The sequence below is a fragment of the Lepidothrix coronata genome, unplaced genomic scaffold (assembly GCF_001604755.1).
Source record: "Lepidothrix coronata isolate B3197 unplaced genomic scaffold, Lepidothrix_coronata-1.0 Scaffold215, whole genome shotgun sequence".
In the NCBI taxonomy this organism is placed as follows: domain Eukaryota; kingdom Metazoa; phylum Chordata; class Aves; order Passeriformes; family Pipridae; genus Lepidothrix; species Lepidothrix coronata.
The window spans coordinates 680,564-696,948 of record NW_016690395.1 but is presented as its reverse complement, the minus strand read 5'-3'; the positions used below and the strand labels follow the sequence as shown (position 1 = coordinate 696,948).

The window sequence follows — 16,385 nt, the reverse complement described above, 5'->3', positions numbered from 1 at the left end:
GACATTATTGTTGTAAGGTATTCTTTCCAAGAATGCCAAGGCACTGGAAGGATTTTAAAAAGGTTTATTTCAGATGCAAGGACCACTTCTTAATGATGCTGCACACACCGGGCCCCCAGCAGAAAAAGGCAATGCCCCGCCTTCTCCAAGGCTTTTTGTATCTTCTCTCTCTCCTCCCCCATTCTCTCTGGCCTGAGGAGGCCTTGTACACGTGTGCAAACATGTTATCTCTCTGCATACCAGGGAGATAGCTTGCTCACAGCTTCTCCCTGCAACTTTCTCTGAAAGAAGGAAAAAACGCCCACCTAAACCATTTGAGAAGGCATTTTACAGTCTTCCTAAGTGAAATTGAGTTCTAACTTTCTGTTACAAATTCTTCTGAAATTGTACCTATCCCTAAAATTGTGCATAGGAACAGTCCAATGAAAAGTACAGAGCTAGACCGACAACTTAACCAAAGTCAAGACTTATAGGCAAATTAAAGGAAGCATGTGGATTTTATCTCACAATATCCAGTTTTATGAGACTGATCTACCCTTTTGCTTCACTATTGAGTCTCCCCTCATCCAGTCTTGAGTTTGTATTCACTAGCCATACACTTCATATATAAATGTGCCTTAAGACAAAAAGGCTGTGCACAGCATAGAGCTGTAAGGTTTTTCACAGTGGAAACTATCAGTAGTTGCCTCAAGTACACTTACAATACAAGAAAAGATTTAATGTCTGACCTATCACCAGAATAGGCAGGCGCAAGATCAGAGTGCTGTCTGAAAGCAACTTGTTTACATGCTCCTGAAAACATACAGCAAAAAAAAATTTACACAGCCATCTATAGCCAAGTAACACTAATGATGAACTCATTCATGACGAATGATGTGAATTTACATGAGGAGGCTGTGATGGTACCATTAGCTCCTACCTTATGTCAAAGCACTGCTTGTGCCCGTGGCTCCATAGCAGAACACAACAGGCTTCTAGAGGAACTGAAGTCTCACTTCACTGCTGTAGCAGGCAGGAACAGCCCTGGTACTTACAGGCTCCCACACAGAGCTACACTTTGGATGACAATGTCCCCAGCAGCACTGGGCTCTGGGAAGCATGATCTTCTTTTCCTCCCACCACAGACAACCTACATACCAGATTCAGGTTCTCACTGTAATGACACATATCTTAATACCCTTGGAGTAAACATGTGCCTCCACCCCCCCAGCATTTACAGTCAGAGAGATGGCTTATCCTTGTGAACAGACAGGAAGGGCTCATCCACTCTTCCATTCTCTGACTAGAACCTGGTCATTAAAGTACAAATTTGTATTTATTTTCTTACCAGTTATTTACCCACTTGTAGGATATTGTCTAAAAAGCAAGTGATAGGTCCTTTCTGGACAATCTTTTTCTCTCTGGCAAATATAGCATGGCAAATAACAATACTTGCAAGAGGAATGTATTAGGCCATCCAGTCAACAGCTAATGCACATGACTGGCAGTTGTGCAAGCCCTCAGTTTTCTTCCTGATTCACAAATAATTTCTGTATCTTAATACATTTTTTTATTATTTTAATCCATCTTTGTTAGGTAAACATCTTTATGTCTGCAAATTATTTACCTTGTGCTATGAAAATATTGCTATTATTAATTCATTGCAATAATAAGAGAGAGCAATTCAGAACATGCAATACAAAGTAATTCCACCACCTCCATTATCACTTGTACATTTAAATGCTGGTGGAATTCAAGCAACTTTCAAAAATATCATCATACAATCACTAAAGTAACTGCAAAAACGGTATCTGTAGCTAAGTTGCAAAAATTCAACAGTGCCAATTACTGACCAAATATATCCAATTGAATGAGGATCTATTAGTAATAGATTAACCAGATTCATGTGTACGTAACAGTCGCAGCATGGTACATTGCTGCTGTTAGTTTCAAAGTTCATATATGGACTTCTTTTTACACTGCACATGTGGTTTATGAATGAAGTCTGATTGCAAGAAGAATTTAAGTGAAAATAAGGTAAGTGACACAATATGAAAATTTAAGTATTTAAGGGTAGGCTGCTTACAGGAAAAAAGAACAAATATTTGATTGTAATTTAAAAAAGGAATGCACAAATGCATGTCTACCAAGTCATATTATTATGCTACAGAAAAAGTATACAATGCACATCTAAACTGATTAATAACTGAAGATAATCATTTCATAAGGTGTCTTTTTTAAAAGGAAATTGATCATTGAAAAATCCACAAAAATCGCACTGTGAATTCAGTAAGGAAGATTATCACGTACAGTATTCAATGTCGCCTGTAACTAAATTAGCATATTACTAGCTCTTGCACGTTTGGCATTGTACTGAACTTATTTCAAAAGTTTGATTTAGGCATGGCTTTAATTTGAGGGAGAAAGCTTAAATTGCACAGCAAGAATCTAAATGAATTAAGCACAGGAAATCCCAGTCTAAAATTATCCATGATTTCTCTATGAACACCTAAAAATAGAATCTTAATTAAAAAATTCTTTCTGAAGTTCGGATGTCGCTGAAAACTTAAAATGAACTACCAAGTGCCACTATGGTTTTACCTTTTGAAACATGTCTGAATTTACTTAAATAGTCAGTATTCCTGTTAGTCAATCAATATGCACCAAACACCCTTCAGATACTGGATTACAGAAAAGAACAAAGAGGATGAGAGGTCTTATTTATGAACAATTACAGTAACTGGAAATTATACCCAGCCAACTCTTCATCCACCAGTCTATGTCTCCATTTTCCACTGTGTTATTAAGTCTATGTAGGATACATTTTCAAAATCTCATTTTCATATGGGATTAGAAGCTGCAGCATTGGCTATTTCAGCTCTTCTCTTTTTTTAGTGACATACTTATATTTATCCGCGTCAGAAAGCCCTTTCAGATTAGTCTATTTCAACTTCAGTGGTAGCTGATGAAAGACATATTCTGATGAAAGCTGTTCTCCGCTTTGAAGAAGTACTCCTTTAAACTCTACTTCTTCCTGATTATCCATTTTTTTTCCCAAAACAAGTAAATATTGACATCCTGAAATGTAGTCAATAACAGCAGCACCTATTTGTTACCATTCTCTTCTTCCTCCCCTAGTTTTCCTCCTTTTCCTAATCTATTAGTCTCTCTGCATGGCAACACTCTTTTCCACAGTTGTTTCCCAATTCCTCCCTTCTCTGTTGCCTCTCCTTAGCTCTGTCTGCTTTGCTTGTTCCTAAATCTCTTCTCACATCAGATTCTTTCCTAGCTCTTCAGTTTCTGTCAGTGTAGGAGTGAAGCCTGTTAGGTTGCTTTTCTACCTGTGACACCTTTCACAGGATCTTCTTATTTCTCAGCAGCAGACTGTGAAAGACAGTGAAGGTCCATCCTTTGATCAGACAGAGGTGTATGTCCTGTACTAAATATTATTCTACACCACAATCCTGAAAAAATTTCAGGCAGAGAATAACACTCAAAAGACAATGAATTTTGAAATTTTTGTGGGAGTTTTTTGTTTGTTTGTTTGGGTTTTTTTTTTAAGTTATCTTAAACACCTTATTTGTACTTCACTTAGTGACAGGTTTGTGGATAAAAGAAAGCATAGACAATGGCAGACACCAATGAGATGACAATCAACCTTGTTGTCCTTGGAAAAACTCAGACTGGCAAGAGTGCTTCTGGGAACAGCCTGCTGGGCAGCTCAGACTTTGAGAGCCGTCGCTCCCCAAGCTCTGTGACTACATGCTGTAGCCTTGGACGCAGCTGCCGCATTTTGGGGATTATGCGAAGAAATGGCTGCGAGCTGGCTCTCCGCGTTCGAGTACTTGACACTCCAAGCTACCCTCACAGTGCTCTGAGCAAGGAGCAGGTGAGAGACATGGTGGGATCAGCCCTGGCTCACCACTTCGGGGAGGAAGGCCTGCACCTGGCTCTCTTGGTCCTGCGGGCTGACTTGCCTCTGTGTCCGGATGAGAGTAATGATGCAGTTCAGTTCATCCAGGTAAAGAAAACAAATAGAAGTCTCTGCCCTAATGGCAACTCTTTTATCTTCAGGGGACAATAGCTATGGAAGAGTTGACTGCAAAGGTAAAATAAAGAAGTGCAGATGAAAACTGGAACACTTCACAGTGCAGCAGTTGAAACACCATTCCCAACTCCAACACCATAGCTACAGTTACTGCAATAAACCTGAGAAAAGAGAGGCAAGAACTACTCTCTTTTGTAAGTGGGCTTGGCACAAAGGAATTTAGGAACCAAATTTACCTATCAAAGTAAGCTGTTCTCTCAGAATTACAGTTCGTGCTTTATCATGACAGATCTAGCTTGCTCAAGAGAAATGTTGTTTAAAGCAAGCAAAAGTCAGTTACTGCACTCTCCAAAGCAACAGAGTAGAGCGCAATGGGTCCAAAATCATACAGAAAATCTGACCTGGGACAAGGATGATCAGCTCAGTCCTGCACTGTTACTACTGTACTGCTGTATTTATTTAAGAGAAAATAACTAGGGAGCTACCATAAATTTACTCAGGCTAAAGAAAATTAATAGCATAACTGACTTGAAATAAATATTTTTTTTTGCAAGTAGTTAAGGTATGTAGGGAGACACATGCATACATATCTTTGAAGAGGAAAAAAATGGCCAGCAGATATTAATTTGCCTATCTGATCAAAAGAACCAGGTTCATATGACTTACTAAGAAAAAAAGGGTTTCAGTTATTGCCAAAGTCTGCACATTACACCTTGCATCTATCTTATACTAATGAATTTTCTAAAAATCTATGACCAGAAGGGACTTCTCAGTCCATCAAGTCTTTTGCATCTGCTGTAACTGATATTATCTACATATACAATAGATACGTAGATAAAAACACACTGCTAAGTAAATATATAAATGAAAAGATAGCTTTCAAAATGTGTTTGATTTGCTTTCCTCTCTATGGTAGACTACTCACTTTTTCAGTAGTTTGACAGTTGATTCAAATTTCAACATATTTTTATTCTTCTTTCTTCTAGGCCTTCTTTAGGCACTGGAAGTAAGTGCACATTGCTGGGTCATGTCAAACTTCTCATCCACCAAAACCCTCACATCCTCCTCAGGGCTGTTCTCAATCCGTTCTCCACCCAGCCTGTATTTGTGCTTGGGTTTGCCCTGCCCCATGTGCAGGACCCTTGTTGAACTTTATGAGCTTTCCTTGTTGGTGAAAACAACATCCAGCATATCCTCATCTCATTGGCTCCTCTATCACTTGGAGAAGGAAGTAACCATTAATGCATTCCAGGAACCTCCTGGATTGCTTATGCTGTGCTGTGTTGTCCCGCCAACAGATAGTGGAGAGGTTGAAGTCCTCTGTGAGGACCAGGGCTTGTGAACAGGGACAGCTCCTCTCTGTCTCCAGAGGACCTCATCCGCTCAGTGTTCCTGGTCAGGTAGCTTGTAGTAGACCCCCACTATAATGTCACCTAACACTGTACTCTCTTTAATCCTGACCCATGAGCTCTCAGTTGGCTCCTCAACCATCCTCAGGCAGAGCTCCATGCACTCCAGTTGGTCACTACCCTGTCTTCATCTCCTCTATGCCTGTCCTTCCTAAAAAGCCCGTAGCCTTTCATTCCAAAGCTCCAGTCATAGGAGCCAAGCCACTGCATCTCTGTAACACCAAAAAGATGATGGTACTGCAGGTGTGCACAGATGCAACACTTCTGTTTCATGATCAAAACAGACTGAGCTTCTACAGTGGTTGGTTCCTGCAATAACTGCTGTGATTTCATCAACCACTAAAATAAAGGGCAGGAAAGGTGCCTGGGTGCTGGGAATATGAACATTAACAGTTTTGTTTTAGTGTGCCATTCGATGGAGACACAAGCATGAAGACCACCTTTAGAAATCAGGAGCTTTTACCATGATTCTCTGCAAATTAGGGGTGGTATACAAATGAAGGCAGCATATCAGTAAAAGACTACTAGAATTTAAACTTGCCTGGTATTTTTTTTCCCAATAACAGCCTAATGAATTGAAAGTGGTAGATACTAATTTCGGAACAAACATTATAATTGACTTTGAGTCCTCAGCAAATCAAAGCACTATCCTCTCTTTCTGAAACCAATAATCCAAGACTTCCTTAAGCAGCCTATGGCACAATTTTGTAGATGTGTGTAATATTTTTCATCCTCAATGTCTAAAACAGATTAATTTATCAAAACACCAGGCTTTTTTAACTCCCCACCTATCTTGGAAGTAGAAAGATATCCTTTAGAGCAGTTTTATATACCTTGGTATTTAGGTTATAGTTAATTAAGATAATTGAAAAGTGGACTTTATTACCAAATTAGGCTTCTCATCACATAGGAGATAACATGATCGCACTGAAGTTGTAATTTCATTTACATCTGTAAATTAAAGCCCAATCTCTTACTCATATTAAAATTTTCTGTACTCATTGAAAGAAAAGCAGCTTGTTCTCTCCATTTGCCTCCATCAGATAAACCACCAAAGTTGAAGACAAACTCTCTTGCCCATTATTTAAGTTGATGTATTTGATTTGTGTTTTTCCTGAATTGCTGGGTCACAGCTAGAACTGCAGTTGGTGTTACACAGAAATTCATCATTTATTTTTTCAACAAAAGGTGATTTGGTGATTTTATAAAAAATTTTTCGAAGAGCTGTAAAACTTACAGAAATATGGATATGTGGCAACTACCGATTTAAAACTAATGTGTGATGTAGCTAAAAAACCATTTTTCCTTATTTACATTAACATTTTATAACTGGAGAAATTCTATTAACATCTGTACTTAGAAAAGAGAGAACTGCTAGTACTGCATGACCACATATTTCCACAGAAAGTGAATGCCAATGTCTTGGAATGGTGAAAAAAAACCCAGATATTTCAGCAACTCAGATAGCACGAACTGGATTACTGCCAGGAAAAAAAGAAAAAACAAAAAACCAAAACCATGTAACAGTCTGCTAATGTACTAAGTATATGAAATGGGAGTGGGGAAAAGGAACAAGAAGAGATAACCATTTAAGATTTGGTTTTCATTACAGGAACTTCTGGGTCCCACATGGAAGGATTTCACTGCAGTTTTACTTACTCATGCAGACAAGGCAGAAGAAGCTGGATGCAGTGAAGAAACATACTTGCACAGTGCCTCAAGCACTCTGTTGTCACTTTTGAGCTCAGTACAGCATAAATACATTTTCCTAGACAACCAGAAGAGCATAATTAAAGAGGAAAGAACCACTGTCTTAAGAAAGCTCTTGAATTTTATAAGACAAAATAATTATCAAGTGCTTTTACTTAAAAACAGCAAGGAATAAAATAAGCTTTCAGGTGCTCATTTGTCTATTTTCTATGGTAGGTAACATGTAATAGAAATAAAAAAGTAGAAGCCATCAGCTGGAAAACTCCACATCCAAATACCTTTGAACATACACTTAGAAATATCTCTTTAAATTACCAAACTACTTGTCTTTCATATAATACCTTACACTACTGCATCCAGAATCCTAGCTTCAACCACAAAATCAGAAAAAGTTAGTGCTCTAAAATCACGCCCTTAATATGTATGTAGTCACGAATGAGATTTTGTACTACATCAGACTGTATATTCCAGCTCAAACAGAATATACATCTGGAAGATGAAAAAAAAAAAAACCAAAATAAAACTACAAAAGGAACATGAGTTTAGACTGTAAGGGAGCCTCTTTTGCTATTCTTCAAGCTTTCAAGAGTTCCTCTGAATTCCAGATTTTCCTCTGAACTTCTATCTCTATAAAGAGCTCTCTGGTATGAAAAGCTAAGATTTATCTCCTGTAAAAGTATTTCCTTACCATGATTCAAGATTAGTTATAACTGAGTTTTTGAACTTCAAGGATTTTGTTTAATAAGTCACTATTGGATATGTAGTTTACAAGGCAGATAAAATGGCTTCCATGTGCTTAATGCTATTCAGCACATTTAAAAGAACTAATTACTATTGCTTATTCCCAGATGCATGAAAAATGAACAGTTTACAGGCACATACAAAACTCATTTGAAAAGGAAATCTGTTCATCTTCTCTTTTACACATGTTCCTTTTAATTTTATATCATTGTCATTTTGTTTTCTCTCCATTTATTGGATGAAGTTCAAAGCCTGAAAAATTCAGAGAGGTTAATATTTTTTTATTTCAGTAGTTAAAATAGCACTTACTGCTTCAATGGTTAGACAGTAACTGTTTGATTAAATATCATATGCCAAAATATCTGAAATATCTCTAAATAGCTACTTAAAAGGGTTATTGTAAATTGACCCAAAAGGTTTATTTTCATATTTTTAAAAGTCAGGAATCAAAAGAAGTAATTTGAGGCTATTACCCTAGCAACATGACTATTTGTACAACATTACTATGGAATATCTAGAACAAGCAGCAGTTACAAGCATTGAGGCCATGTTGCTGAGAACACAGCTGCGTTGGGCAGGGTACGTCTCCGGGATGAAGGACCACCGCCTCCCTAAGATCTTGCTCTATGGTGAACTTGCCACCAGCTGCCACATGAGAGGAGCCCCAAAGAGAAGATACAAGGACTCCCTGAAACAACATCTCAGCCTTGGCCATATTGATCAACATAACTGGTCTACTCTGGCCTCCAATCGGGAGGTCTGGAGACTCACTATCGATAATGCTGCTGATGCCTTTGAGAACACACGCAGGATCACTCTCGAGGAGAAAAGACAATGCAGAAAGAATTGTGTCTTGCAGAATATACCACCTAAGGAGTCTTTCTGCTGTGCCTTTTGCAACCGGACATGTCTATCTCGTATTGGCCTCATTAGCCACCAACATGCTTGTGACAAACGTGGGTAGTGCCCTTCCCAAATCTTCATTCGCGAAGCCCAGCCATGGTGATGATTATGGAATAATTCTAATTGTAAAAACTGAAGAAACTCTTTCTGTTAAAACCAAAGCATCTTTTCTATAAAGTAGCATTGCATAAAAACCACATTAAAACAAAACAAGAAAATCAATAAATTTTATACCTGTTTGGGCACTGGAAATGGATTTTTTTTTTAGTATTGGATTAGTTCCAGCAATCTATTTGTGATTCATTATTTCTTAGTTCTACCTATCATTTGGGATGAAATACCCAGGTGGACTAGATAAAGAACCATTTTAGCAAATCAGCAGCTTTGATCTTAATGAAATTGTAACAGTTTAGTTGAGGGACATGAAAGTATGTCCACTTGCAAATCTTAGGGCATGAAGCACCATGGTTTAATCTTCCTGTTACAAGTGTCTGCAGACTATGGTGATAACACAGGCAAGAATGAAGGTGCAAAGGCTTATAATGTATATGAAAACTGCTTGGAAGAAAAGGAGAAAAACTATTACAAGGTGACTAGAAAAATAAGGACAATTGTGGTCTTCACTAACCTACTGCCAGTACTGCAATTAGCACACAAGGAATATGGCAGAAATTTTTCCTTAATGAGATGCTCTTGCTCCATAGATCCTCTGCACCTTTAAGCTGTCCAGAAAATATACTTGTCTGCCTGTAGTCCTACCACGAACAAGCCTTGGCAATTAAGTTACGAGCACTGAGCGGTTAATAACTGTTGACAACACATAACCTCAAGGACAGTAAACACGGTAAATAAGTCAATGGTCAAAATGTTGGAGGAATAACACATTCTAGATCTCTGGAAAAGGAGTCAAACGAAAGTCATGCACTTCATGTTTTTTATTGTGCTTGCATCACTTTCCATTTCAACAACTGAAAAAGTTTCTAAAAACCATTTATTTATTTAATTCCGCTGTTTGCCATGGTCTCTGCCCTGCAGACTCCTTTCCCTTTCACTTCAAACGGAACTCCTTTGTATGTAGCAACACACTGGTCATTGGTATGAAGATCGGGTTGGATTTGCTCCCAAATCTTCTTCTTGGGATTAAGCTCCTTCTCAGGATCTCCTGTTTAAAAATAAAGAATAATCTAATAGCACACAACTCAGTGTAAGAGCTCTACATATGTACACATCTCTGACAGCCCACATAACATCAATGCACACACTTTTAAGGGCAGGGAGGAATATTACTTTTTGTTCTCAAAATGAAAACTTTAATTGCAATTAGGAATTGCCTAGGAAATGTCACCAGAACTTTCTCAAAATGTTCATCTTTCAGGGAAAAAAAGGTTGTAACAGACCACAAACACTATCAAAAGGAAGAAATTAAGCCATTGTTAGTTATTAGTTTACCATACTTATTACAGACCAAAATAATTCCTAAGAATTAAGTAGATGAGGACCACAGAAATATACTACTCACCAAGACACAGGTTTGTCAGCATCTTAAGTTTAGGAAATAATGACTTTTTTATAAGCAACTAGGTGAATTTAGTAGATGCCCTTACAGTGGAGAAATACTGAACTTTAACAAGAATAGTCTTGGTGTAGAATAGTGACCTATAATTTTAGCCCCAAGTTTCAACATGGTTCTGCTATTTTTTGTACTATTTAATGACAAGTTCTGATTCCTAAAATAACCAAAGCAGTAAAAGCTAGCTAAGGTTTCAGGAATTATGCCCTCAGTCTCTATAAGCCTCAGTTTCCTGAGTTCCTCAGTTCTCATGCATACACCAGGATAAGCCACCTATGCCGTAGAGGTATTGACAGTCTAACTACATCAGCAAATTTGACTATTTAAGGATCTATAGTGGCCACAAAATGCAGGTTTCTTCTATTAATGTTTGGAAATACTGTCAACAAACTAGATAGCATAGTGAAGTATTAAATATTTTTCCTATTTTTAAATATGCATGAAATGCAAAGTGTAGAAATGAAACAATAAGCTTTCTTGCTGCAAAGATACTGCATAAATTGCCATCTGCTGACATAATTTAGATAAAACAAGACAGCCAATTCACTGTGTTATTTTCTGTTCAAAGGTCAAGTAAATTTAATATCTTAATTCTAATACAACATAGATTCCATTAAAGAAAAGTATTAAAAAAGTTATTTACTCATAATGCTGCTGGGTGCTTTTGACTTCTTGTGTGTCACACAGGCAAGACAAATAACAAATCCCACAAGAATTGTTTTAAACATAATTACAGCAAATTTAAATGTTGAAAGGGATCCCATGCTATTTCATTGTTGTTACACTATATATTTTTACTTGCTTGGAGTGGCATATTGGCACCATTCTACCTAAACTATAAAAATCTAAAGTTCTGGAACAAGCAAGAAATCAAAACCCAAATCCTAGTCATCATACCCTCTCTGTCACCCTCTCAGAGGAAGAGCTCTCGAAGTGAGCAGAACATCAAGTACTCTCACATTCCACTTCACAGTGTTCCCAAAGGTTCAGGAAGAAAAGCTACAAGGCTACAGGGATTTCAACATACCTGTTCCTAGAAGTTGGTTGAAATTCATTATTGCCTGGTGTATTCCTGACCGACTGGCCAACAAGTGGTTAAGTAAACTACTCTCACTCCAGCCTGCCTTATGCCTTATTGGCATTCTCCTTTAAATGTTTTTAATGGCTCAGTCTACTCGTGTACTTGCAAAATGCTTGCAAAACTGTGTCATTTCTTCCTGTAGATCGGTCTAACTTCTGTAGTTTCTCTATCTGTAATTTTGTAAGAGAAGCAGACCAGGCCAGATTTTTCTGTGAAGGAAGCTAGCATTACCAGAGCAGCATTCAATAATGCAGTCAAGTTATTTCACTACCAGAGGGCACTTAACATTAACAACTATCTCTAGGTAACATCTATAATTAATATTAAAACTGAAGAAATTGAAATAATGACACTATTAAATAAAAATTATTAAATAAAAATTATTAAACATTTAGAGCCAATAGTGCATTTTCACAAAAATAAAAATCCTGCTCAATGCTCAAGTTCATGAACAAAGCAGACGTGGGTTTAGATCAAAGTGAATGCATACAAAATCATTAAACAGAATACTAAGTGATCCATTGTGCATTTTCTTTCCCCTCTTCAAATATAAAAAAAGCACATGGGGTTTTTTTCATTAAGAAAAACCCCTGACTTTTATTATAAAAAACCTGCTTTGGATGTTAATAAATTTCTTTGGAATCCTGCATCAAGCTCCCTTGAGATCTGTGGTGAACTCATATTAGATTAGCAAAGGCACCAATTTTAAATACTACCAGAGCTTTAGGCTGTGCATTTTCCTATGCCTTCTCCTCACTGCATTCCTTCTTCCCAGAAAATATTTCTTTAGAAGGGTTTCTATAAATAAAATAAATTGAAGCTTTTAATAGCTTTATTAGCTTTCCACGCTGTTTACATAAAAAGGTCAAATAAGAGGTCCCAAATTTTATTAAACATGTCATTCAGTCTAGCAGTTTCAATATTATGAATTAAATTCTCATAATAAGCAAGAAACCCCTCCACTTTGTAACAGCTCAAAAACTACTGAAGGAATATATCTCAGCACAAGAAGGGGCAAAAGGACACAGGGATGTGCGAATTTATGAAAAATTAATGCCACTTACCTCACTCTGGACTGTAACTATGAAAGTCACGGAAAACATCCATGCACCAAAGCTTTGATTAAAGAAACCTGCTAACTACAGGCTAACCATTGCACTCCAGTTTTACCACTTTTTTCTCTTTTGAAGAGACAGTAATTAACTAAATTGCCAATGATTCTTAGACCAGATAATTTAATTATATAACTTAAAGGATTTTTGGTTCCTTTGGCATCAAAGCATCAATTATACTGCTATCAGAAATAAGATTTCACAGGTAGCTTTGAAACATACAAGCATTATTGTTGTCTTACGGCAATTACTGAATAGGAGGTTATAGTATCTACAGACACACAATGGAATCATTTTTCTGTGGTTTAAAAATCAGACCTTTTCTGCTAAAGGTGAATAAAAGTTTGAGAAAGCTCTTAATGGAAGAAAAACCAAAACAACAGATCTTGAAGATTCATGTACTAGAGCATGAAACAGTGTTAAAGTTCCACTGAGGGCAAAGACATCAAAAAAGAAAAAAAAAGAACACTCCTCCAGGCAACAGCATTGCTTAGCAAATCACTCCTCTATAACACTCACGATGGTTTTAGGAAAACTCTCCAGTTGCTGCAGAAAAGTTTAATCAGTTTGCAACAAGATACCATTTGTTTACTTTGACTAAAATGGCCAAAGCAAATTAGTCTGTATCTCATATGAATATTTTGTATGGTGGAGAGAGAAGACTTAAAAATAACTTGATTCCAAGCTGCTTGATAGACAGTTGTGTGTGGGTTTTAGAGTTGCTGTAATTGTTGCTGCTGGTGCTTCTGTTACTTCATAGGCTTTCATACTTTGAAATAAAACAAGACCCATCTGTTCTTTCAAGTTTGAGTACTCAAACTAAATCTTTATGCTTTAAAATTACTCTTCTAAAAATATTTGGTTGTTATGGTTAGAAAAATGGTTAGAATTAAGCAGTGAAGTTAAATGACATCTGACATAGCAAGGAGTCTACCCTCCTCGTAACACTATCAGTGAAGTGCCAGATGATCTTTAAGGTGAGAGCAGCTAAGAAGAGGGAGATTTTAGCACAGAAAAGGTGAGTGAGTAGAAAATATATACATACAATCCCATTAAAAATTTAGAAACAGTTTTCCAGTCTCTCAATAAGTTTCTTCACCTCAGCAATAAAAAAACCCAACAAAACAAACCCCCAAACAAAACCAAACAATAAACCAAAAAAAAAACCCCAAACCAAACAAACCCAACAAAAAACCCAAACAAAACACACAAAAACACACCAAAAAATTACCCACAAAACAACAACAAAAAACCCCATACAAAACAAAAACCCCAACTCAAACAAACAAACAAAAAAAACCCCAACCAACCAAAGTGTTGTTAATCACCTGGACAAGAAGGTAAATGGCAACAATCTCAGTTTCTAGACAAAAGAAATTAAAAACTCTAAAGCAAACAAAAACTTTATCAAAGAACCGTGTTAACAACAGTAACATGCAAAAGACAAGTAAACAACAAATAAAGTTAAGAGGCAGATGTCAGTGTGATTTTCTAAGTCTCCATCCACCAGTGCTTTTTTTCCTTGCATTTTTCTACTCACTTCAAGATAATAAAATCACAAGTCTTAAAATTCTTTGAAGTAAGTTTTATGTAAGTAGGAGATAGATCACTCTACTTTGTACTATTAAGCATTAGGTATATTTTCAAAGTCAATTATTAGCTTTAGTCTCACACTTATAACTGTTTCTGAGCAGCTCTTTACAAAATATTAGGAAACAGCTGCCATATTTCGGACTACAATCTATAGCCCTGGATATATACACTTCGCAAAGGGGTTGTAAAAGACTACATTTGGCCCTTATCAGAGCTCCATGTCTTTGGCTCCCTGTGAGAAGAGAACTGATACAAAGCATACAAAGCCTTGGTATCACTGGCTGCAGGTCATAACTTTAGAATTAGTACAACTTATATACAACCTTTAGCTTATTCTATGCCTTTTAAGAATCAAAATGTCAATACAACGTCTGTATACCTTAACACATGGGAATAACTTAGGAGAAATTTTCTATAACTGATTTGCTCTAGGAAAAGCTTTTTGCCACTGTAAAAAAAACCACCAAACACCCAACCAAAAACAACTGGAGTTAACCAGGTCAATTACTTAGATAAAACTTACCTCATTACTCATGTGCAAGAACAGATATGCTGCTGAACTCGTATACTAGCACACAATGCAAAACAGCACTACTACCTGCTCTCACTTTACTTTCAAATGCCAAGTACACAAAGCTACTTGAGATATAAGTTTGGAGTAAGGCTATATCTTAGACAAAAGCAAACAAAAGACCCTCCACCCCTCAAAAATGCCACATGCCCAGGTTAATTTGTATATCATTTTGCAGGCCTAATGCTCTACAAATGTTTACTGTACAATTTGATGCTCTCTCTTGCACATCCATTTCCACAGCAGCAGAAAGCACCATGAGTGTATCCTTGCATGTGAAAAAGATCACACATTCAACATTTAATCTATCTTTACTAAAGATAACTACTAGAAGTTATGAGTATTCCTACAATTTAGTCAATGCAACTGCTAAAGGCTTTAAGATCTCAGTATAGCTTAGCCATTCTGCATCTCAGCTAGCAAGCTTGGTATATTTTTAATACAGGAAACTAAAACTGAAAAAATAAAGCTGCCAGACTGATCTCCTTCTTAAATACAGTATTATTTAAAGTATTTTCAATTGGAGCATATCACACCAAGCTGAGGTACACTTCTGTTTCATAGACACCTTAGCTAGAACATTGCTTCCTTTATCATATTCCAACCAAAATACATTTTTTAGAGCATCACAGTTTCACTCACAAGAAGTTTAAAAATACCTATATACATTTATATTTATGAAAGGTATTTCATGCAAAATTTCACAGATTTCACAGAAGATTCTGAGTTGGAAGGGACTCACAAGGATCATCAAGTCCAACTCAAGTGAATGGCCCGTATGGGGATCAAACCCATAACCTTGGCGTTATTAGCACCATTGTCTGAACAACTGAACTATTCTCAGGGACACAGAGCTTGCCAAGAGGTTAATAAATAAAATCACTGTTGTACAGCTAGAAATTGTCAGAGGTGCAATAGCTTTAAAAGGTTAATATGGTTCTATATAGAAAATAGAAAGCTACACCATTTCTCACATGTGAAAGCCAACTTTTGAGCAACAAATTCATCCTGAAGATGAATACTTTGCTGATAAATGCACAGAGACAACTCTACCCAGTATGGTAAATACTGGGAGTTAGACCACTTTCTTTTTTAAGCTGAAGTGATGCAGTTATCCTGACCAGAAGAGCCCTATTCATCATGACTTCTGTGATCGTAACAGTTGACCTGAGTAGGTCTGGGCTTGGACTATGCTGCACAAATTCCTAGGGTGCAGGATAAATCTAAGGAGCTGATTGTAACAGAGGAGTCAGCAGGCAGCTCCCACATGGTACCAGCAACTGAGCCACTTGTGTATCCTTACCTTTAGGGAACAGGGAAGCATCAAGTTCTCACATGAACTTCCTTTCTGCTTGACAGTTGCAATATGTAAGAAAATACAACAATAGCTCGAAATACCAAAAGAGGGGAAACTCTCCTCATGTACAGAGGGTACACAGCTTGCTGTATGTGCATTCATAGAATCACAGAATCAACTGGGTTGGAAAAGACCTCCGAGATCATGAAGTCCAACCCCTGATCCAACACTGCCATGGTTAGCAGACCATGGCACTAAGTGCCACATCCAATCTCATCTTAAAAACCTGCAGGAACGGTGAATCCACCACCTCCCTGGGCAGCCCATTCCAATGTCTGATTACTCTCTCTGTAAAAATTTCTTCCTAATAT

The 16,385-nt window shown here is 37.2% G+C and overlaps 2 protein-coding genes across 5 annotated transcripts in view; one reads left to right on the top strand and one right to left on the bottom strand.

The window, feature by feature from the left end:
- The first annotated feature begins 1,676 nt into the window (after positions 1 to 1,676).
- On the top strand, positions 1,677 to 8,500 carry GIMD1 (GIMAP family P-loop NTPase domain containing 1). 2 transcript variants are annotated; one of them, XM_017833551.1, is made up of 3 exons: positions 1,677 to 2,016; positions 3,575 to 3,868; positions 7,049 to 8,500. In XM_017833551.1, exons 2-3 carry the CDS (start codon positions 3,608 to 3,610, stop codon positions 7,319 to 7,321), a joined length of 534 nt encoding a protein of 177 aa, XP_017689040.1. In that variant the 5' UTR covers positions 1,677 to 2,016; positions 3,575 to 3,607; the 3' UTR covers positions 7,322 to 8,500. The 2 variants fall into 2 exon arrangements, with proteins under 2 accessions (XP_017689040.1, XP_017689039.1); XM_017833550.1 differs by having other exon boundaries at positions 1,681 to 2,016; positions 3,575 to 4,000.
- Positions 8,501 to 9,705: 1,205 nt separating this feature from the next.
- The window catches only part of AIMP1 (aminoacyl tRNA synthetase complex interacting multifunctional protein 1), a 38,774-nt gene continuing 32,094 nt past the window's right edge, over positions 9,706 to 16,385 (bottom strand). For all 3 annotated transcript variants that reach the window (XM_017833546.1, XM_017833547.1, XM_017833549.1), the window contains exon 7: positions 9,706 to 9,952. In XM_017833546.1, the coding sequence (XP_017689035.1) occupies positions 9,786 to 9,952 (167 nt within the window). In that variant the 3' untranslated portion in view covers positions 9,706 to 9,785. The remainder of the gene's footprint in view (positions 9,953 to 16,385) is intronic.